The sequence below is a fragment of the Leptidea sinapis genome, chromosome 17, assembly GCF_905404315.1.
Source record: "Leptidea sinapis chromosome 17, ilLepSina1.1, whole genome shotgun sequence".
NCBI lineage: Eukaryota > Metazoa > Arthropoda > Insecta > Lepidoptera > Pieridae > Leptidea > Leptidea sinapis.
In genome coordinates, this window is record NC_066281.1 from 13,524,375 (window position 1) to 13,546,976 (window position 22,602).

At 41.4% G+C, this 22,602-nt stretch overlaps 1 protein-coding gene across 31 annotated transcripts in view; it reads right to left on the reverse strand.

Annotated features, from left to right (window-relative positions):
* The window catches only part of LOC126968907 (cullin-3-A), a 36,268-nt gene that overhangs the window by 6,738 nt on the left and 6,928 nt on the right, over positions 1-22,602 (reverse strand). For 2 of the 31 annotated variants that reach the window (XM_050814071.1, XM_050814070.1), the window contains 8 exons: positions 19,943-20,122; positions 15,041-15,235; positions 13,816-13,992; positions 12,011-12,181; positions 8,731-8,838; positions 7,255-7,379; positions 3,329-3,578; positions 269-438 (listed from right to left, as the gene is read on the reverse strand). In XM_050814071.1, the coding sequence (XP_050670028.1) occupies positions 269-438; positions 3,329-3,578; positions 7,255-7,379; positions 8,731-8,838; positions 12,011-12,181; positions 13,816-13,992; positions 15,041-15,235; positions 19,943-20,122 (1,376 nt within the window). The other 29 variants (XM_050814102.1, XM_050814101.1, XM_050814100.1 and 26 more) reach the window with 29 other exon arrangements.

Genomic DNA, 22,602 nt, shown 5'->3' on the forward strand with positions numbered 1-22,602 from the left:
CAGGTGACCCATACGACAGTGAAAAAAGTTTTTTTTTTAGTTTATTGGCCAATACAGAACAAATACATACATTTTTATGAAATAAGTACCACGAAAACCATCGTTCGGTTATAAAATAAATAAATAGGTTATAGGTTAATAATAATCGGTTATAGTTAATAATAAAAAATAATGAATGGTGTTATATTTATTTAGGTTCTTAATGAGGTACTGGCTGATTGCCTGTACGTGGTGTGGCACGTGTGTGTGCGTGTGTTGTGTGTGTCACCTGTGTAGTTTGGAGGTGAAGGCGTCGTTGACGTAGAACTGGTGCGAGGGCTCGATCTCCTTGGTCTTGGGGTGCTTGATCAGAACCCGCTGCGTGGGCTTGCCCATCGCCAGCGACTGCAGGGCGCGGACCAGGTCCTTCTCTGGCACGTCCGTCTCGTTAAGTATCTCCTGAAAACGTGCTTCTAACCATAAATTATATTTATTTAAATATATTAATAAAAACAATAACGTACTTCACAAATAGGATTATATTCATTTTTAACCGACTTCGAAAAAGGAGGAGGTTCTCAATTCGTCGGTATGCTTGTTTTTTATATTTGTTACCTCAAAACTTTCGACTGGGTGAACAGATTTTGATAATTCTTTTTTTATTTGAAAGCTGGTGCTTCATGTGTGGTCATTTGTAATTGGTCCAGATCTGACAATGGCATCCATGAGAAAACTATAAAAGTCTTAAATTTGCTATACATACGTATAGCAAAGTAGATGATAAATTTACCAATAACTCAATATCGCGCCAACCGATGATTCTTTTGTTTAGGTTCTGATTATGGAATCCATGACAGTAACGGAACTCTTTAATTCTTAGGAGCAAATTAACGATTCTCGGCCGAATCTTTTTTATGCTATTCGGATTTTTAAGTCTTCTACCATAACATAGTTATGGTCAATTAATTGTCGTAGTCGAATATGATGATCAATGGGACTCCTTAACGACTTACAGTAAGGGTGCAATCTGTGTCAGAATTTCTAACTGTCTGTAATCAAATTGCAAATCGCTTACGTTCATTGCTGCATTCAAATTTTTTTGTTAGTTAGTGTACTTCAAACTCACTAAAAATCAAAAAATAAAAAATATTTTAACAAAAAAACAACCGACTTCAAAAACACTATTCCAAAACAATAGGTATATTATGCACTAAAAATCTAATTCTAGTTACGATTATTGTAATTTTTGGAGTCGGTATCATCCAAGATAATGTAACTACATATGTATGTATTTAAAAACCTATCTTGAACACATCTAACTATGTAGTTATAGGTGATGTGCTTGAGCCGTCAGGAGGCGAGAGGCGAGAGCGGGTCGCAGCGGAAGGACACCGATTCCAAAAATAACAATAATCGTAACTAGAATTAGATTAATTAATTAGATTGTATAAAAATACGCAATTATTTTTATACTTTTTAGTGCATATTATATGTATTGTTTTGGAATAGTGCTTTTGAAGTCGGTTGTTTTTTTGTTAAAATATTTTTTACTATAGTACTTTTTCTCTAACATAATAATATTATAATGTTCATCAATCATCACCGAAATCGATTTTATAATGATTGTGGACGTTATGAATGTATTGTGGACGATCCAAAGATCAAGTAACAACTACTACACAAATAATAATACCGCGCATGAACGAGGTCGAGATCATAAGATAGATTGAATAAATGACAATTATTTATTGCACTAAAAATAATGTAAAAAAAGTTGGAATTAGTACATATTATTAGATGTCTTTGTCATGGTTTGAAACCGTAGAAAATTTTGCATGATTGACAGTAATTAAGTTGGCAATTCAGTATTAAAATTTACAGTTTACAAACCTACAAACAAAACACGATCAGTATAAAAATACGCCATTATTTTTTACTTTTTAGTGCATATTATATCTATTGCTATAGTTTTTTTAAATTCGGTTTTATTTTTGTAAATCTGAAGTACACTAACTAATTTGTCTGAAAATATGTATTGCGTATTGCAATTTGCTTACAGACAGTTCGACACTGTGACACAGATCGTACCCTTACTGTAAGTCGTTAGGGAGTTCCATTGATCATCATATTGAACTACGACAATTGCTTGATTATAATGACGTTACGGTAGGTGACCTTAATATCCGGATAGCATATAAAAGATTCAGCGGAGTATCGTTAATTTGCTCCTAAGAATTAAACGTTACTTTTCATGGAACACGTCAGACAACTACTACAACTACACTGGACGTACATTCATTCCAATTAAAAAAAGAATAATCGAAATCAGTTGGCGTGATATTGAGTCCATTTGTCACACAAATACAAAATGCAAATTTGTGACTTTTGGTTTTCTCAGGGATGCCATTGTCAGAGCAAGACCGATTAGGAGCACCACACGGGAAACACCAGCATTCAAATAAAAAGGGAATAAAACTTGGAGACACAAAAAATTGATATCCTATAGTTACTGAAAGGAAAGGAAAGGAGCCAGCCAACATTCAGAATTATAAAACGTAGAACACAATTCACCCCGATGATAAAGCACACGCTAGAAGTGTAGTCAAATACTAAATGCCTTACATGAGTAAGTCAAAAAAATGTAAATTAATAAGTAAAAACACAAGAGTTACTGAGTACATATAGTAGAATACAATAGATGTTTCAATCCACACATAGCGTAAATAAAATAAAGGCATTATGTAAGCATTATATTAGTTATTATGTAAAAGAAATATTATATAATTTTAATTAAAAAAAATATAAAAAATAAAAGAAATAAAATAACATGAAGCAGACTTTCCGGTGACAGCATCATTCAGCCACTACAAGTCTCACCATATTTTAGGGAAGGGAACGACCCGCCCCACTGATTGGTGGCACGAGATCTCTACCAAATAACAAAAAATTATGTTCATCTAAAAATTATACAATACTCACTAAATCCCCACAAACAAGTATATTTGTATTGTTATTATTACTAACTTTAAATAATATTTCATTCATAATATTTCCAAAAAGGTCGTATGTTGTATAAATATATATTGGTCATAAAGCGCGTACAAGGTGTACTTATGTGGCTTAAAGGCCGCCAACGTTCTTTTCCTCTGGTGTTGCGAGAGAACGTGGGCGGCGGTGATCACTTAACACCAGATGACCCGTACGCTAGTTTGTCCTTTTCCATAAAAATATCAGTTTACTAGTTTTAAGTTTATCACGAACAGACAGGCGCGGCCGGGGTATCAACAGTTTAAATATTGCAGATATCCACAATCTGACGCAATGTTGTTTGTGAGCGCGGGACGCTTACCTCGTAGGTGAGCCTGTCTCGCTTGTTGAACAGCAGCAGCACGCACATCTGGAAGGTGGACACCTGGATGATGTGGCGGCGGGGCGCGGGCGGCGGGCAGGTGGCGGTGACGGCGGTGACGGCGGCGGTGACGGGCGGCGAGCGCGGCGGTGACGCGGGCGGTGCTCCGCGGAACGTGGCGTGCAGGTCGGCACTGCCCAGCTGGGGCTGGAGGGACAGCTGCCGCCCGGAGTGCTTGGCGAGGTAGAAGCTGGGGCCGTTGTATAAAGATACTATTACTACCGCTTTGAATTAATTCATTAATTATTAAAGTGAATATTTTCCAAGTATAAAATTAAGATTGATAATGCGACTTTTATACCCTTAATGGAATATTATTCCAAAAAGTTTTAGTTAAATATGAAAAATGTGAAAAAAAGTTTCACTTCATAAAACCACTGCAGGTAGATGGAAAATAATTTCGGGTGAGCCTTATAAATTTTACCAGTGAAACTGGTATTTGAATATTACATTATATTTAATTAAATAAAGAAAAAGGAACAAGATAAGCTTAAAAAGTTAAGTTTCACATAAACTTTATACAAACAAAGCATAAAATAAAAGTAAAGATGTAGTAGTGAACATAATAAAAATCCAATACCAATAATTATTGTCAGTAACTTTAAAATATTCTTAACCATTAAGCAGTCCTTAATTTACGATGAAATTATCACTAAAGAATTCAGGAATATTATAATAGCATTTATTTATGAGCAACTTGTGAGTTGTCCTTTAAAATTTATCAAAAGTACTGCGTTTATAGTTGACAAATAAAATTAGAAAAACAAAATTTTATGAACGATGCGGGACTCCACCCACGACCTCCGGCGTTCCGTGCCTGTGCTCTAACCAACTGAGCCAATCGTTGGAGTAACGTATCGTTATAAAAATGTTGTTTGCTTTGTTCAACTTTCAGGTTGTGGCTTCATTTACATGATCTACTTTACAGTTGATAACCTGCTCAACCCCAATAATTGCATATTAGGAAATTGACTTGAGATGTCGCTCTTGTAAATCTAAACAATATGTTATGTTTTTAAAGTGATAACTCTCACTTCTAGGATTAATACACAAGTACAATTTGATTTTCAAATTTTATTTATATTTTTATATGAGTTTATTGTACATAGTTATTACTATGTACAATAAACTCATATAAATAAAAAGCATGCCTTTTAACAGGCAGAACTAGTTTGTTCCTTCTCTGAGCTCTCAGAGATCTTCCCTCATCCAACTTAACTGTAACATATTAAAGTTTTGAATCATAATTCAAAGAGTTGTTGGAGCTCTTTGGTCTTTTTAAGGGAATATGGCAGTAATAAAAAAATTGAATATGTCAAATATTTTAATACTAGCAACTATGGCTCCTATGACGATAGAGACACCATAGCAAACCTTTTTTTCTTCATGAAATGTTTCCCTAATTATTAATTGTTGTTATGTTATATATTGAAAACCTTCTACGGAATTTCATGGCTAAATGCTATTTTCATCTTAAATTGTTTATAACATTTGCAATTTTTTAAATGTAGTATGTCCGCAAAATCAGTTTCCAAAAGATGCGTATGCTTAAGGTGGAAATATGCTCTTCTCTTGAAGCAAAACAAAGAATGAAGGGATAACAGCAGCCGGTAATTGATTCCACAAAGTGGCTATGCGCTGCAAGAAATTTCTTTCAAAACGCGCTAATCTAGAATACCAGACGTCAATGTGATGAGGGTGATATTTAGTATTTTGACATATGTCCGGTGGTGGAATTCCCGACCAACTCCACTGAGCACTCCCCGTGAACCCAGATCTCTACGCGAGCGTCAAAGAATCAAGCCAATCGGAGATGACTTGATACGTCAAATGGAACAAAGTGGTACTGGGGAGCGCCCGCCTAGATGTGTGAACAGTACTCCATGTGAGGCCGAATCTGCGCCTTTTATAGGTGCAGGCAGTAAGAAGCTTGTAGTAAAGTACTGTCTCTCCTTACTGAGTACACTAACTTCAACTGAGGCCAGTTTGGCCTTCTCTTCCAAGTGACCACGGACCTGAACGTCACTCGATATATCGACGCCATGTATGCCGATACAGGCTGTGACAATTAGAGGAGTTTACTCGATCGAAGGGCTAACTTGTGTCGCTTTGTACAAATTTACCGCCAACACCTCTCTTTTCGATTTAGCCGCTTTCATCCATTTATGAGTAAGATAGGAGATCACAAAACAAAATCTGTAGTGGAACTCCCGTGTTAACGATACAGTAAGCAGAATAGTGATAGTACATAACTTTCAATTAACAAAAAATATCTAAATTGTTATTTATATCAATTATTAACCAAATGTTTTAAGTTTTCTTAAGTGTTAATTCCGCCAATATTTATTTTTATACAATTCGACACGTGTTTTGCTTCTACACGAGGCATCCTTAGGACATGTTGCCTCGCCAAACTGTGGCACGAGACTAACACTAAAGAAAACTCAAAACATTTGGATAATTATGGATTTCCACTAAGTAACGCCCACTTCAATTATTTTTTTTTATATCATTTATTATTATTATTTTATTAAAATGTTTACCACATTTTAATATTGTCCGCTGCTATATATTATGACATAAGTGAAAATAATAAGTGTTAAATTGCAGTGGGGCCCCATATTGAAGGATTGGCGAAAAGGCTTAGTTCTGCAGCATATGCGGTTAAGAAAATTAACGGTTAACTGACATAGATACGGCGAGATTAGTATACTTTAGTAATTTTCATAGTATTATGTCCTATGGTATATTGTTATGGGGCAGTGCGGCCGATATTAATACTATCTTTGTGCTGCAGAAGAGGGCTATTCGCTCGATTTATAACCCAGGTCCTAAAGAATCATTAAGAGAAAAATTTAAAGAAATAAACATTTTGACTGTTGCTTCTCAATACATTTTTGATAATGTTTTGTATATTCATAAGCACATTGAGGAATTTTCTAGAAACTGTGACATTCATAATGTTAACACAAGGAACAAACATAAACTTGTTATGCCTACTACTCGGTTGGGTCGAGTTAGTAAGTCTTTTGTTGGGCGATGTATATGCTTCTACAATATGATCCCAGAAAATGTACAAAACAAATGTGTTACGAAATTTAAAAGAATTGTTAAAAAACGTTTGTGTGGAAAAAGTTTTTATAGCATAAACGATTTTCTTAATGACACCACGGACTGGGAATAAAGCGAACACCCTCAGGCTCTTTAATTATAAATGTTTATTGTACGATATTACATTGTAATCCATATTTTATATTAAAAAAAAAATCCGCTGAGTTTCTTGCGCCCATTCTTCTCAGGTCTGAGGCAGTCTCTTTTGAATGGGTGGTAGATTTTGACGTTCAATAAGTGATTTTAAATCCTATTTTGAATAAAAATATTTGAATTTGAAAAGTTACAGGCAATGTGGAAAAAATAAATACGGTACTTATTATAAACTGTAAACATAACTGTTCTATTCGCTCATTCCGCGTCTACGTCATAAGTTACGATACTGCGTCGTCATATTCTAACTCAAATCAAATAAGAGATATGAATCGATCGTGGCGCTGTGAGTTATGTGCAAATATTACTCGTACAACTAGAAATGATGAAATGTGAATTCTACGAACAGTAATGAGTAAAAAAGAATTGAGTGACGTTTAAAACAACTGAAGGGTTTGATAAGCTTGGATTGGGACCTGAGGCAGTCCTTGTGCGAAGTAATGAGTCTGTCATCGTCATTAACTTGTTATTTTGGTATTAACATTGTTTTCATATTCTTTCTCATAAAAATGTACAGTTTCAGAACAGGCTAATCAAAACTGTTTTTTTTTGGCCTTACAAGTAACGGCGTATATAAATGAGTGTGTATATTGTGAACGTACCTTCTGAAGACCTCGAAGGCCATCCGGGGCGCGGCAGGGATGTTGCACTTGGGCGTCGCGCTCTGCGTGGGCCAGAAGCCCGTAGTGAGCACACGCACCGACAGGTCTACGCCGTGCAGATTGTTCTGTGCACGTCAAAATACTGTCAAAACAAGGTCTTCCGCCCAAGTTCACTGACATATTTCTACATTCAATCGTAATCCTAATTAGGCGATCCGATTGGTATTTAAGCTTTGTAGCTGTTTTTGATACTTTTAATAAATCATGTAAGTTTTAATGGAGTCAGTAAAGTTTCATGTGATTAACAGCCGCTTAACAAATGTGGGTTAATTGTTTAGTTATGTTGTCAGTGACGTATTTACGTATTCGAACAGAACCACAAGATGGATTGATTCGGAGTTCCTGAAACTTATTTAAAAACATAACCTCAGTTGTTAATCCTATCTTCCCAAACTTCCGTTCAGTATGGGACTGGATTATGATGATAATTGAAAATTATTGTTTTTCTCTATTTTTGTGTGAAAAACTTAATGCGGTTCACAGAATACATCTACTTACCAAGTTTCAACAGTATAGTTCGTATAGTCGGACAGACAGACATGACGAGTCTATATTAAGGGTTCTGTTTTTTGCCATTTGGCTACTGAACCCTAAAAACATTATTTTTTTAATCAAAACAGTGAAAATAGTTCTTTCATTTAATGAGTTATTGTTGCTAGCTAGAAATCCATATACATATCTTATCATACCAAGTGCTTTAACTAACTCTCCTATCCTCTAATAATTGCTTTTATTTCTAAGCTCAACAGACCGACAGCGCACTTCATACTACAGCGGCAGTCATACAAAATCGAAATCCGAAGATTCAGTCGACGGGTCGTAAATTTTCCTATTACGAAAGTGTTTCAGATCCAAGTTCGCGATCAGAATAGAAACACTTTATTAGCAATAAAAACATACACCTTCAATTTACAGTATAAATCTTAAAATAATAAATTAAATTAAATTAAATATAACAAAAATTATTAAACTATAAACAACAAAATTAAATTAACTGTGCAGCGCCTGCTAAAAGAAGCTGACTCTGGTTTTCAACAGCCCCTCGTGACATTTGGAGTAAACAGCTGTTGTAGTCTTGAAATTGTAATATTTTTTTTTGTCAAAGAGGATGAATATCATAATGTTAATTAATCAACATGTTAAAAATGTATAGAGTTATAAAATATAAATAATTATAATTATTCTGTCATTTACTGTCTCGTTGTTTGACAATATTATGATCGTAACTTCAACAACTTCAATTTATATGATTGTCTATGGTTCCGAAACGAAATCCACCCGCACTATTCGGATCCTAAGTACTTCGATAATAGTATTTAATTCGAAGAACATAGTTCTTTCGTTTCGGACCTAAACTTCGGCTTTCAATTCGTAATATACCTCCTGAACCCGCGGAATATTACGTGGTCTACTTACACCAGAAGATATAATATGTTCCTTGAACTCCTCCATGATTGTGTTTGAGACGGTCATGTCTTTGAACATGCCTTCAAGTTTGGATGTGAACTGGCAGCCGCATTCAGTCTGAAATAAGTACATTTCACATTGATCATAAAGTTATTATAATTTAGTACTTTGGATCCCAAATCCAAATGGTGTCGCTAGTGTAGCTGACGCGGAGATGGGCGTCGGGTAGCGGACGACGCAATGTTGATTGGCGAGTAAGAGGTATTTTGAAAGGTTTTGGATTCAAGACCGTATAAAATAACATTCTGAATACTTCACTTACTTTCAAACGTGAGATATGATAATATATCCGAACATTGTTAAAATATTAAGGAATAACTCTTAAATTGGCAAGATGTGCTCAAATGCTGTAAAAAGAACATTCTCACTTCAGCAATGACAAATAAACATTATTTCCCAGCTTTTTTTATAGCATTAGTTACTTTACAGTTTTTCCTTGAAAATAAGATCAACACTGAGCCCCTACAGGACGTAGAACTTTGTTAGGTATTGGAATCAACCCGCCGGGGTATAAGGGGTATCTTCGTCGACGAAATAGTTTATAGTTACATATATATATATACATATAACTAGTCGACGAAAAAGTGAGAATGTAGGTGGCGGTGATCACTTAACACCGGGTACGCTCGTTTGGAGGACAAACCATTTTCCATATAAAAAAAAAACTATTAAAAACTTATGATTTTTAATAATTAATTTGAATCATAGTATTTTGTAATCTGAATATATATCTACAACTAAAGACTTGCTTAAAGTCTTTCTTACTCGTCTGCAAAATTCTTTACGATTCTCATGCAAGGGTTCAAGTTGGATACAATACATACAAAAGACTTTAAGCAAGTAAATACATAAAAGTTTAGATTGACACTTACAACGAGTGGACAATAGGTATTGTAAAGAATTTTGCAGATCGTGTGTGCTTTAGGATGGGAAAGGCTATGCTATTCTTGAACCGTGTTGTCAATGTGTGAAACATCACCAATGATACAGTGAAAGTCTCTCGGTTCTATGTCTTTAAGTAGTTCTTCAGTCTGGGGAAAGGTAAAAGGTAAAGATAATACAAGGTGGACCAAAAGTTCCTCAACATTAGGTTGAAACAAGGGAATTGTAACAACGTGAGCGTGGCTCCCTGTGTGTCACATATTACAGGATTTTTTAAAAATATATATAATAAAAATAAGGGACCAGACGAGCAGGACGTTCAACTGATGGTAATTGACACGCCCTGCCCATTGCAATGCAGTGACGCTCAGGATTCTTGACAAACGAAATTCTGAGCGGCACTACAATTGCGCTCGTCACCTTGAGACATAAGATGTTAAATCTCATTTGCCCTGTCATTTCTCTAGCTACGGCGCCCTTCAGGCCGAATCATATTAATGCTTACACAATACTGCTTCACGGCAGAAATAGGCGCCATTGTGGTACCAATCTAACCGGCATCCTGTCCGAAGGGCCCGCTCACTGGTAAACATATGAATCCGCATACCAAATGATTTGAGTTTTCTTGAGTGTTTATTCCGCCAATATTTGTCTTCAAACAATTCGACACGTGTTTCGCCTCTACACGAGGCATCCTCAGGGGATGATGACTCGCCAAACTCTCGACGAGACTGACTGACTCTATTAAATGAACACTCAAGAAAACTCAAAACATTTGGATGATTAAGGTATTCCGCAAAATAACGCCTACTTCGCACTTTACGGGCCGCACCAAATGTCTCCGATCCTACCAATCCTCAAATTATTACCACACATACACCCCGCACGGAGATGGAGCGGTGCTAAATACTCCCAGGCAAGTCAGGATGGATTTACAACAAGATAATTGGAACAGCTCAAACTTACATGTATGAATATTTAAAAATAATTTCAAAAAATTTTTTGTTTGGTAAAGCTATAACATAGAGTTGATAATTGGTACAATTATCGCTAGACATTTAGAATTAAATAAATATTAGTTATAATAATTCATTCAAAATTATGATAATTAAGTTTGGGACAATCCAGATTAAATTCATAAAATATAATAATTTTAAGAGCTTCTTACTTTAACTTAAAATATCCGGACGACCGAGCCTTGCTCGGATTTTTAAGAATGTACAAAACTTGAACACAAAAAAAAACTAATAGGACATCTGGATTCGAACCGGAATCTTCTGCTTTCCGGATCACCCAATGTCCCATCTGAGCTATTATAGTCTTGTAAATAGTGTCGAAATTTACCTTTGTATTCTAATGTTATTGTAGCTGTTTCTCATTAAAACACGAATAAAACTACATTTATTTAAATTGAAACCTAGTTAGATCGATTTATCGCCCCCGAAATCATCTGTATACTAAATTTTATGAAAATAGTTGGAGCCGTTTCCGAGATTCAGAATATATATATACAAGAATTGCTCGTTTAAAGATATAAGATACACTTTTGATCCACCACATATCCTCATTAAGTATTTAAGAAACCCTCAGTAATAAATTGAATAAAAAAGATTAATGAGTGTTTTCAAATTTCTTATTTCTTTTAAGATATTATTAAAATAATAATTCTTCTACATCCCACGCTTTTTTTTATAATGAAATATATAATATTTTTTACACTATTTTCAATTTAAATTTAAATTTTTTATAAAGCGTGTTCTTTAGTTTTTTAAACTATTCTTTATTTTTCATATTTTAGTTATTTTTTTTTAGATTGAATGAAGGGATTTTAATATTTGCGAATAAAAATATTTTAGTTATATTAAAAGATCACTTAAATCAGCTAGCCCGAGATCCCCGAACTAGCTCTTATAATAATTAGCTCAGTTAAATCACGCATTAATAATTTATAATGGAAATATAAATTCACCGCTATCTATTCGCTTCTAAACGAATTAGATACTTTATTTAATTTTGTGGAACTGTCTTGACATGTCGCGCGTTTCCTTTGTAGTTTACAATAAATTACTAGATGGCGCTTATTAGTGATTTATTTATTTAAAAATTATATAAATTAACAAAAATCATATTTTGCAAATTGAAAAATTGAATAATTTTATCAAATTAGTGTAACGTCATCGGTCCTCGATAAATCTACAAAGTTTGAACGAAATCTAGCCGTTTAAAGTGGGTCAAAATCGCGCCCAAAGAAGTCGGTTACAAACATACGAACATACAGGTGAAGCTAATAAAAAGCGTGTAAAAATATCGAATGTATTTTCAATGAAAGAATCAAACATTTACATACCTTTAGCTTGGAGATCATATTCTTTTCACTGTCGTCGGACACAGATTTGTTTAGCAGAAGACGTTTAGCGAGATGTTGTTTGTAATATCTTTCAAATACATCTTTTTCTTGCAGAAATCTGAAGAGAACCATTGTCTTATCCAATACAGCTTCTATTTCTTGCTCGCTCATCTGTTCCAATACATAATTTTATTATAAATTTATTTTTATAAAAAAAAGGGAAGAGACGAGCAGGACGTTCAGCTGATGGTAATTGAAACGCCCTGCCCATTACAATAAAGTACAGGATTATTGAAAAACCCAAAAGACTGAAGTCTCGTCACCTTCAGACATACTATGTCAAGTCTCATTTGCCCAGTAATTTCACTAGCTACGGCGCCCTTCAGACCGAAATACAGTAATGCTTACACATTACTGCCACACGGCAGAAATAGGCGCCGTTGTGGTACACATAATCTAGCCGGCATCCGGTGCAAGGCTACCAAATAGTACCAATAAGAAAATAATTATATTGCTTTGTGGTTGCTATTTAGTTGCCTAAAAAGTATTCTCTAGTTTACAGCCATGTTGTGAAATGGTGATAATTTATGTTACACTCGACTAACGGCCGTTCCCAATATACTATCTACAGATAGAGATAAATTACTACCGTTTACTGTCAGTAATTAGCTGTTAATAATCTGAAGCTGTCCCAATATTCCCGATAAGTCATTCTTATCGCCTTATATTGGGACGCGTGAATTGCAATTTCCATACAAATTTCTATCGCTGGTAAGCTATTGCTCACATTGACAGACAGCGTGATACGGATAAAGTGAGTTATCGTCGATAAGTTTATAGGGACAGAAAAGTCAACGATGGTTACGATTTTTATCTCAAGTATTGGCATACTCCGGTTGTGGCCAACCGGAGATAGACTGAATATTGGGAAAGTCGTAAGTAAGCTTTACTTTTTAGATTCAATCTTAATTTGTCCATTCCAGATTAATAATTCAGTATTTTGTCTATGTTTAGCATTTCAATGACCCACATATATGTTGGTTGTATGGTGATCTATTTTATCAGTCCATTTGAGGATGAATTTTTATTGTTAACATGACATCGTCTGGATTCAAAGTAATATTAAATTAACGTTCGAATATTGAAAGCGATGTTTTGGGCAATTTTTCAGACAAGGTCGTTTTAGAATGCCTATTTATCCGAAAGTGATGGTGTTTTTTTCATTCCAATTCGATAGAGTACTCCTCAAAGTACATTTTCTAATTAGTGTTAGTTGAAACTAAAAAGTTTATCTGATGTTTATCTTGCCACTTTTTACACAAATTATCTTGCCCCATACTAGGCGTAGCCTATACTATGGGTGCAAGAGAACGATATATTTAATACAATATACTTAAACATACATAAATACAAATAAACATCCAGGACTCGGAAACAAACATTCATATTCATCATATAAATGATTGCACCTACCGGTATTCGAATCCTGGATCTCTAGCTCAGTAGACAGGGTCACTGACCATTGAGCTATAGGGGTTTAAATGTTTCCAATGTATTTACTGAGCTGGAGTCCAGTGACGATCGTTGTAAAACATCTCTATAGTGATATGTGGGAGACAGCTATGTTGAGTACATTTACAAATAAAAGAGGTTTCACTTCCATCTCTCATATTTTTCTGAGACATTGGAGCCATCAAAGATCACAGTTCTCCTTCTTCTTTTATAGGCCGGCAATACACTGGATGTCTCTGTCATGCAGCAAGAAATGTTATGTTAAGAAAACAAAATATGTAATGTTAACATACCCCCTTTTCGCCTTTCTTTAGTTTGCCATCAATAAACAGGGACAAGAACTCGGGTGATTTGTTGTTGAGATTTAAGAAATATTCGAAATCAGATGCGATCATGTGCTTGAATATCTTGTCATTGTTGAAAGAGTTGTGGAGAAAGTGATCAAATCTGTCTTTGAGGTCGAGAAGATTCTGCAAAAGATAAATACATAAGTTATTTATATATTATAATTTTAAAACTTCGTGTTTTTATGTAAGCTCATAAAATAGACTAAATAAGTAATTGGTGGCTATAAAGTTTACTTGAAAGAAATCAAGTTTCTCAAATTAATGAGCTTGTTTATGTTACTGATGTCATTAATATGTTCTGTTGCGGCTGTTTTCAATAACCAATCTATCTTTACTATATAGTTATAGTAGTTAGTTAGTCAGTACTAGAGGTAGACAAATTTATCAAAAGCCCGCTGAGTTTCTTGCGCCCATTCTTCTCAGGTCTTTTTTGAATGGGTGGTAGTTTTTGACATTCACTAAGTGATTTTGAATGCTATTTTGAATAAAAATATTTGAATTTGAATATCCTTTTACGCTTACTTACTTTTCAATAACCTATCGAAATAAAGCATTGGACATAATTATGGATAGTTAAGTTCTTGTCATTACGGTCGTTCCCAAAATTCAGTCTATCTCTTACTTGAGATAAAAGTCGTAACTATCGTGGACTTTTCTGTTTCAATAAACTTATCGACGGTAGTTCATTTTATTCGTACACGCTGTCTGTCAATGGGACAACGTACCAGCGATATAAAGTTTGTATGAAAATTTTAATTCATGTGTCCCAATGTAAGGCAATAAGAATGACTTATCGGGTATATTGGGACAGCTTCCAATTGTTGTCAGCTAATTACGGACAGGACAAGGTAGTAATTTATCTTTATCTGTAGATAGTATATTGGGAACGGCCGTTACTAATAGCATGTCTTGCGAGTAGCACAATATGTTATTGAGTTTTCTTCATTCCTGCTTGGGGCTTCATTTTTGTTATATTTTGCAATAGTGTCTTTAGCTTTAAGTAAAACAAAGTAAAAAGTTTTAGTTAACAATGAATGTATATTATACCCATTAAGCATGTCGAGTTATGCTGTAAGCGGAGTGTACAACAGCGGCTTCCCAGTCAATAAAACAACGAATGCACCCCCGTTCCCCCATAATAGTAATAGATATACTAGATTGTCATTGCGACCTGCACGTAGGCGATGGCGTTGGTGTTGTGGCTCGTGTCGGTGACTAGCGCGCGGCCCTGCTCCCGCAGGTGCGCGGACACGGCGTCGGCCACCGTGCGCAGCCCCTCGCCCACGCGGCCCAGCAGCTTGTACACGCACGCCAGCTCCGCCGTGCGCGTGTGCAGCAGCATGTGCACCACGCCGCTGTTCTCCATCTGGACGGGCCCGCGCGATTACGAGAGGGACAACAATCACTTGCGAAAATTACAATTATTACTTTTTTATACATTTAAATAAGAGGGGAGATAAATTCAGTCAGTTAAGTCTATGTTCATTAAAATTTTTTTGTTGGACAAACTGTCTGAGCTCGCTTATTACCTTCTCAAAATGGTCCCGCGCTGGCGTCCGTTTCATGTCCGCACTTGCGTCTATAGTTGCTTGTTGAGCTTCCTGGCCACTGATACTTCTTTGATATTTTTGGTTTTTATTAAAATTAAGTCTTATTATTTTGTTCCCACGTATAGCTAGGGAAATTTCCGTCCACTCCAGCGCGGCCCCTGTTGCCGGAGTGAAGCCACTAAATACGGGTACTGGGGTTGGACCCGGATGCACAGGATGCCGGTTAAATGATTGTGGGTACCACAATGGCGTCTATTTCTGCCGTGGAACAGTAATGTGTAAGCATTATTGTTTCAGTCTAAAGGGCTCCATAGCTAGTGAAATTACAGGGCAAATGAGGCTTAACATTTTATGCCTCAAGGAGACCAAGCGCAATTGTAGTGCCGCTCAGAATTTTTGGATTTTTCAAAAATCCTAAACAGCACTGCATTGTTTGGGTAGAGCGTATCAAATACCATCAGATGAATGTCCTGCTCGTCTCGCCCTTATTTTCATGAAAAAAAAACCGTTTGCGACATCACTTCCCCGGCACTATGCAGTCCTCCTGTATGTGTGTGTGTGTCGTACCCACCTCGACGATAATCTGCGTGTATATCGTGCCTACCTCATCGATGGTCTGTGTATGTATTGTGCCCACCTCGACGATGGTCTTCATGTGCCGCTCGATGAGCTCGTGCTCCAGCACGGCCACGACGCGCGGCTCGGTGCTCTCGTCCAGGTAGTGCCGCGCGCGCTCCGCCTCCTGTGTGTGTGAGTGTGTGTCGTGCCCACCTCGACGATGGTCTTCATGTGCCGCTCGATGAGCTCGTGCTCCAGCACGGCCACGACGCGCGGCTCGGTGCTCTCGTCCAGGTAGTGCCGCGCGCGCTCCGCCTCCTGTGTGTGTGAGTGTGTGTCGTGCCCACCTCGACGATGGTCTTCATGTGCCGCTCGATGAGCTCGTGCTCCAGCACGGCCACGACGCGCGGCTCGGTGCTCTCGTCCAGGTAGTGCCGCGCGCGCTCCGCCTCCTGTGTGTGTGAGTGTGTGTCGTGCCCACCTCGACGATGGTCTTCATGTGCCGCTCGATGAGCTCGTGCTCCAGCACGGCCACGACGCGCGGCTCGGTGCTCTCGTCCAGGTAGTGCCGCGCGCGCTCCGCCTCCTGTGTGTGTGAGTGTGTGTCGTGCCCACCTCGACGATGGTCTTCATGTGCCGCTCGATGAGCTCGTGCTCCAGCACGGCCACGACGCGCGGCTCGGTGCTCTCGTCCAGGTAGTGCCGCGCGCGCTCCGCCTCCTGTGTGTGTGAGTGTGTGTCGTGCCCACCTCGACGATGGTCTTCATGTGCCGCTCGATGAGCTCGTGCTCCAGCACGGCCACGACGCGCGGCTCGGTGCTCTCGTCCAGGTAGTGCCGCGCGCGCTCCGCCTCCTGTGTGTGTGAGTGTGTGTCGTGCCCACCTCGACGATGGTCTTCATGTGCCGCTCGATGAGCTCGTGCTCCAGCACGGCCACGACGCGCGGCTCGGTGCTCTCGTCCAGGTAGTGCCGCGCGCGCTCCGCCTCCTGTGTGTGTGAGTGTGTGTCGTGCCCACCTCGACGATGGTCTTCATGTGCCGCTCGATGAGCTCGTGCTCCAGCACGGCCACGACGCGCGGCTCGGTGCTCTCGTCCAGGTAGTGCCGCGCGCGCTCCGCCTCCTGTGTGTGTGAGTGTGTGTCGTGCCCACCTCGACGATGGTCTTCATGTGCCGCTCGATGAGCTCGTGCTCCAGCACGGCCACGACGCGCGGCTCGGTGCTCTCGTCCAGGTAGTGCCGCGCGCGCTCCGCCTCCTGTGTGTGTGAGTGTGTGTCGTGCCCACCTCGACGATGGTCTTCATGTGCCGCTCGATGAGCTCGTGCTCCAGCACGGCCACGACGCGCGGCTCGGTGCTCTCGTCCAGGTAGTGCCGCGCGCGCTCCGCCTCCTGTGTGTGTGAGTGTGTGTCGTGCCCACCTCGACGATGGTCTTCATGTGCCGCTCGATGAGCTCGTGCTCCAGCACGGCCACGACGCGCGGCTCGGTGCTCTCGTCCAGGTAGTGCCGCGCGCGCTCCGCCTCCTGTGTGTGTGAGTGTGTGTCGTGCCCACCTCGACGATGGTCTTCATGTGCCGCTCGATGAGCTCGTGCTCCAGCACGGCCACGACGCGCGGCTCGGTGCTCTCGTCCAGGTAGTGCCGCGCGCGCTCCGCCTCCTGTGTGTGTGAGTGTGTGTCGTGCCCACCTCGACGATGGTCTTCATGTGCCGCTCGATGAGCTCGTGCTCCAGCACGGCCACGACGCGCGGCTCGGTGCTCTCGTCCAGGTAGTGCCGCGCGCGCTCCGCCTCCTGTGTGTGTGAGTGTGTGTCGTGCCCACCTCGACGATGGTCTTCATGTGCCGCTCGATGAGCTCGTGCTCCAGCACGGCCACGACGCGCGGCTCGGTGCTCTCGTCCAGGTAGTGCCGCGCGCGCTCCGCCTCCTGTGTGTGTGAGTGTGTGTCGTGCCCACCTCGACGATGGTCTTCATGTGCCGCTCGATGAGCTCGTGCTCCAGCACGGCCACGACGCGCGGCTCGGTGCTCTCGTCCAGGTAGTGCCGCGCGCGCTCCGCCTCCTGTGTGTGTGAGTGTGTGTCGTGCCCACCTCGACGATGGTCTTCATGTGCCGCTCGATGAGCTCGTGCTCCAGCACGGCCACGACGCGCGGCTCGGTGCTCTCGTCCAGGTAGTGCCGCGCGCGCTCCGCCTCCTGTGTGTGTGAGTGTGTGTCGTGCCCACCTCGACGATGGTCTTCATGTGCCGCTCGATGAGCTCGTGCTCCAGCACGGCCACGACGCGCGGCTCGGTGCTCTCGTCCAGGTAGTGCCGCGCGCGCTCCGCCTCCTGTGTGTGTGAGTGTGTGTCGTGCCCACCTCGACGATGGTCTTCATGTGCCGCTCGATGAGCTCGTGCTCCAGCACGGCCACGACGCGCGGCTCGGTGCTCTCGTCCAGGTAGTGCCGCGCGCGCTCCGCCTCCTGTGTGTGTGAGTGTGTGTCGTGCCCACCTCGACGATGGTCTTCATGTGCCGCTCGATGAGCTCGTGCTCCAGCACGGCCACGACGCGCGGCTCGGTGCTCTCGTCCAGGTAGTGCCGCGCGCGCTCCGCCTCCTGTGTGTGTGAGTGTGTGTCGTGCCCACCTCGACGATGGTCTTCATGTGCCGCTCGATGAGCTCGTGCTCCAGCACGGCCACGACGCGCGGCTCGGTGCTCTCGTCCAGGTAGTGCCGCGCGCGCTCCGCCTCCTGTGTGTGTGAGTGTGTGTCGTGCCCACCTCGACGATGGTCTTCATGTGCCGCTCGATGAGCTCGTGCTCCAGCACGGCCACGACGCGCGGCTCGGTGCTCTCGTCCAGGTAGTGCCGCGCGCGCTCCGCCTCCTGTGTGTGTGAGTGTGTGTCGTGCCCACCTCGACGATGGTCTTCATGTGCCGCTCGATGAGCTCGTGCTCCAGCACGGCCACGACGCGCGGCTCGGTGCTCTCGTCCAGGTAGTGCCGCGCGCGCTCCGCCTCCTGTGTGTGTGAGTGTGTGTCGTGCCCACCTCGACGATGGTCTTCATGTGCCGCTCGATGAGCTCGTGCTCCAGCACGGCCACGACGCGCGGCTCGGTGCTCTCGTCCAGGTAGTGCCGCGCGCGCTCCGCCTCCTGTGTGTGTGAGTGTGTGTCGTGCCCACCTCGACGATGGTCTTCATGTGCCGCTCGATGAGCTCGTGCTCCAGCACGGCCACGACGCGCGGCTCGGTGCTCTCGTCCAGGTAGTGCCGCGCGCGCTCCGCCTCCTGTGTGTGTGAGTGTGTGTCGTGCCCACCTCGACGATGGTCTTCATGTGCCGCTCGATGAGCTCGTGCTCCAGCACGGCCACGACGCGCGGCTCGGTGCTCTCGTCCAGGTAGTGCCGCGCGCGCTCCGCCTCCTGTGTGTGTGAGTGTGTGTCGTGCCCACCTCGACGATGGTCTTCATGTGCCGCTCGATGAGCTCGTGCTCCAGCACGGCCACGACGCGCGGCTCGGTGCTCTCGTCCAGGTAGTGCCGCGCGCGCTCCGCCTCCTGTGTGTGTGAGTGTGTGTCGTGCCCACCTCGACGATGGTCTTCATGTGCCGCTCGATGAGCTCGTGCTCCAGCACGGCCACGACGCGCGGCTCGGTGCTCTCGTCCAGGTAGTGCCGCGCGCGCTCCGCCTCCTGTGTGTGTGAGTGTGTGTCGTGCCCACCTCGACGATGGTCTTCATGTGCCGCTCGATGAGCTCGTGCTCCAGCACGGCCACGACGCGCGGCTCGGTGCTCTCGTCCAGGTAGTGCCGCGCGCGCTCCGCCTCCTGTGTGTGTGAGTGTGTGTCGTGCCCACCTCGACGATGGTCTTCATGTGCCGCTCGATGAGCTCGTGCTCCAGCACGGCCACGACGCGCGGCTCGGTGCTCTCGTCCAGGTAGTGCCGCGCGCGCTCCGCCTCCTGTGTGTGTGAGTGTGTGTCGTTCCCACCTCGACGATGGTCTTCATGTGCCGCTCGATGAGCTCGTGCTCCAGCACGGCCACGACGCGCGGCTCGGTGCTCTCGTCCAGGTAGTGCCGCGCGCGCTCCGCCTCCTCACTGATCCGCGCCTCCACGCGCGCGATGTATACGGCCGCGCTGTTCTCCGCTAGGAACTTTTGAGACTCCATCTGTCAATCAATATTGTACATACAGTATGTATTTTGCATTTATGAATTAAATGTAGCCATATACATGTAACAGCATTTGCTGACGATGCACAATACATGAACAAAATCGGTGCACTAAGTAGGTCAAAATGTAGACTTTTAATTTTGAGCCAATATTAACGTGCTGCACATTGTACAATCAGGTCACGGAGTCACTGGGTCAATACTCAATGATTCAATGAACTAGAATCTTTGCAGATCAAAATGCGATGTTGCCATCCCGCGCGCTTCAAGTCCAAAAACAGTTTGTCAGATAGAACAGAAGCGATGTTGCCCTTTTTCTGTTCTCTTCTCGCGGTGACTTCAAACGTGTCAGACCGTCCTAAAGCGAAAGAACGCGAACGGGCTTAGGGTAAGGCACAATCTATCGATAAATAGTTTTTTTTTAAAGGAAATACTACCCGATTGATAAAGCTATTTAACTTTAAATACTTAGCGCACAGTAAAATAAATATCGTAAAAAACCTTAAGGCACTACGCTTAATAAATTAGTTAAATACTGAGTGTATTTAATGAAATGAAATTAAAATGAATTTATTTCAATTATTTTTTTGCTTAAGTGGTAAACAGATAATAATTATAAACAAAGGAGAAATATACAATAACGTGTTTTAATGTCTTATATGTTATGTAATACAAAGCAACCAATTTTTCAAAAACCGTACCAACTTATCCGTTGCTACTCAAGTTTTTTTTAAACGGACAAATGAGCGTACGGGACACCTTATGTTAATTCATCACCGGCCTCCACATTCTCTTACAACACCAAAGGAATCAAAGGAGCGTTGCCGGTCTTTTAGAAAGGTGTACAGGCTGATTTTAAAAATATCAATGTCAAGGAAGAAGGTTCTTTAAAAAAGGCAACGCAAAGGGAACGCCTGACATCCTGATTGGGGAAATTATATCTTTATTTGTAGCGAGTCGTGCGAAAATTGAATTCGGCGGCAGGCATCACATCAAGCAGTTGTTCGGAAAACTCCCAGCAACGCCAAGTGATCTAGCCGTACACAGAGCACTGGATCCCCGACATATCGAGCAGCTATGCGTTGCATGCGGTCAATAGGTTCTAGCTGATACTGGGGTGCGTCGGACCAGAGATGACAGCAATGCAGGCAGGAACACCACGAACACACCTACCGAAATCGAAATTGCCGAAACGTTGACAGCAGATGTCCTCCCCAACGAACACACATACCCATATTATTATTGACGCCGGTTTTTTGTGCGAGAGTCATACTGTAGTCATAGGACGACTGCATGACTCTGCCACATCAAAAAACCCTTGTAGTCACTCACAACTCACATAACAGTAGTTTCGTAAGTTTAATTGCAAAAAAAAAGTATCGATAAACTATAATCGTGGGGTATTCCCTATTAAAGACTTATTTTTTTAGTTATCGCGAGTCTTCTGGGCGAATAGATTATGTGTCTGCCTTTCGAAGGAATCAAGCTGAAATGGACACTTACTACTACTTTATGTGCGTGTGTAAATTGTTTTCAAGTTTGATAATTGTTTTTGCTATTTACGGTGAATTTGACATTTATTTTTCTTTTTCCAAAGATACATGAGACAATGGACATACTACTAGCACAGTTGACATATGTACCAGTATGGAAACTAAGCCTTGTTGATAAAATACTTACCCACACGTGCGTACACTCCATTGAAGTAATAGGGTTGTCAGGCTATTTTTCATAACCAACTATAAAGAAGGAGTAGGTTCTCAATTCGGCTGTATTTTTGAAAGAAAGTTTTGAAGATGGGGCGTTGCGGAGTGTATAAAAGAAAAAAGCGTAAGATTTGTAGTGTATGTATGATGGTGTCTAATATAAAGTCTACATGATGACTGTTATGTAATATTTTTAAACAAGATTTTATTGAATATCTTGGAAATATTTTTTTTAATTGTCGTAGAAATATTTTATTTGAAATATTGACGGGAATAGCTTTGGAATATGTGTTTTTAAGCTTTGGCCGTGGAAGTTTCACTTCTATCAGTCTTAAGAAACTCTTCTCTGCAGTCATCCCACGGACATGTCTAGGCGGGGCAATATTTGTTTTCGTGAGTTAAGAACAATTAACATCTAATTCGAGATATAAGATGACTTTTTTAATGAATTCAATATAGGTATCATTTTCGAGGTTTTCGGGAGTGTCACTTACAAATATGACACCCATTCCAAGTTCCAAGATGGACAGACATTTTCGAGATTTATGGAGTATCGGTGAACACACAATTTTATTTCAAAAGTCCAGCATTATCGGTTTCAACACCCTCGAGAATCATGAAAATAAGACCCATGATAAAAAAAATATAATATCTAATTTCATGTAGCTCCAACCTGGATTTACATTTTGACGGCACTGTCAGTTTCAACATCCTCAAAAACTATGAAAACGACACCTACGACGAAAATTTGTCATTTTCTTGCAGCCGCCA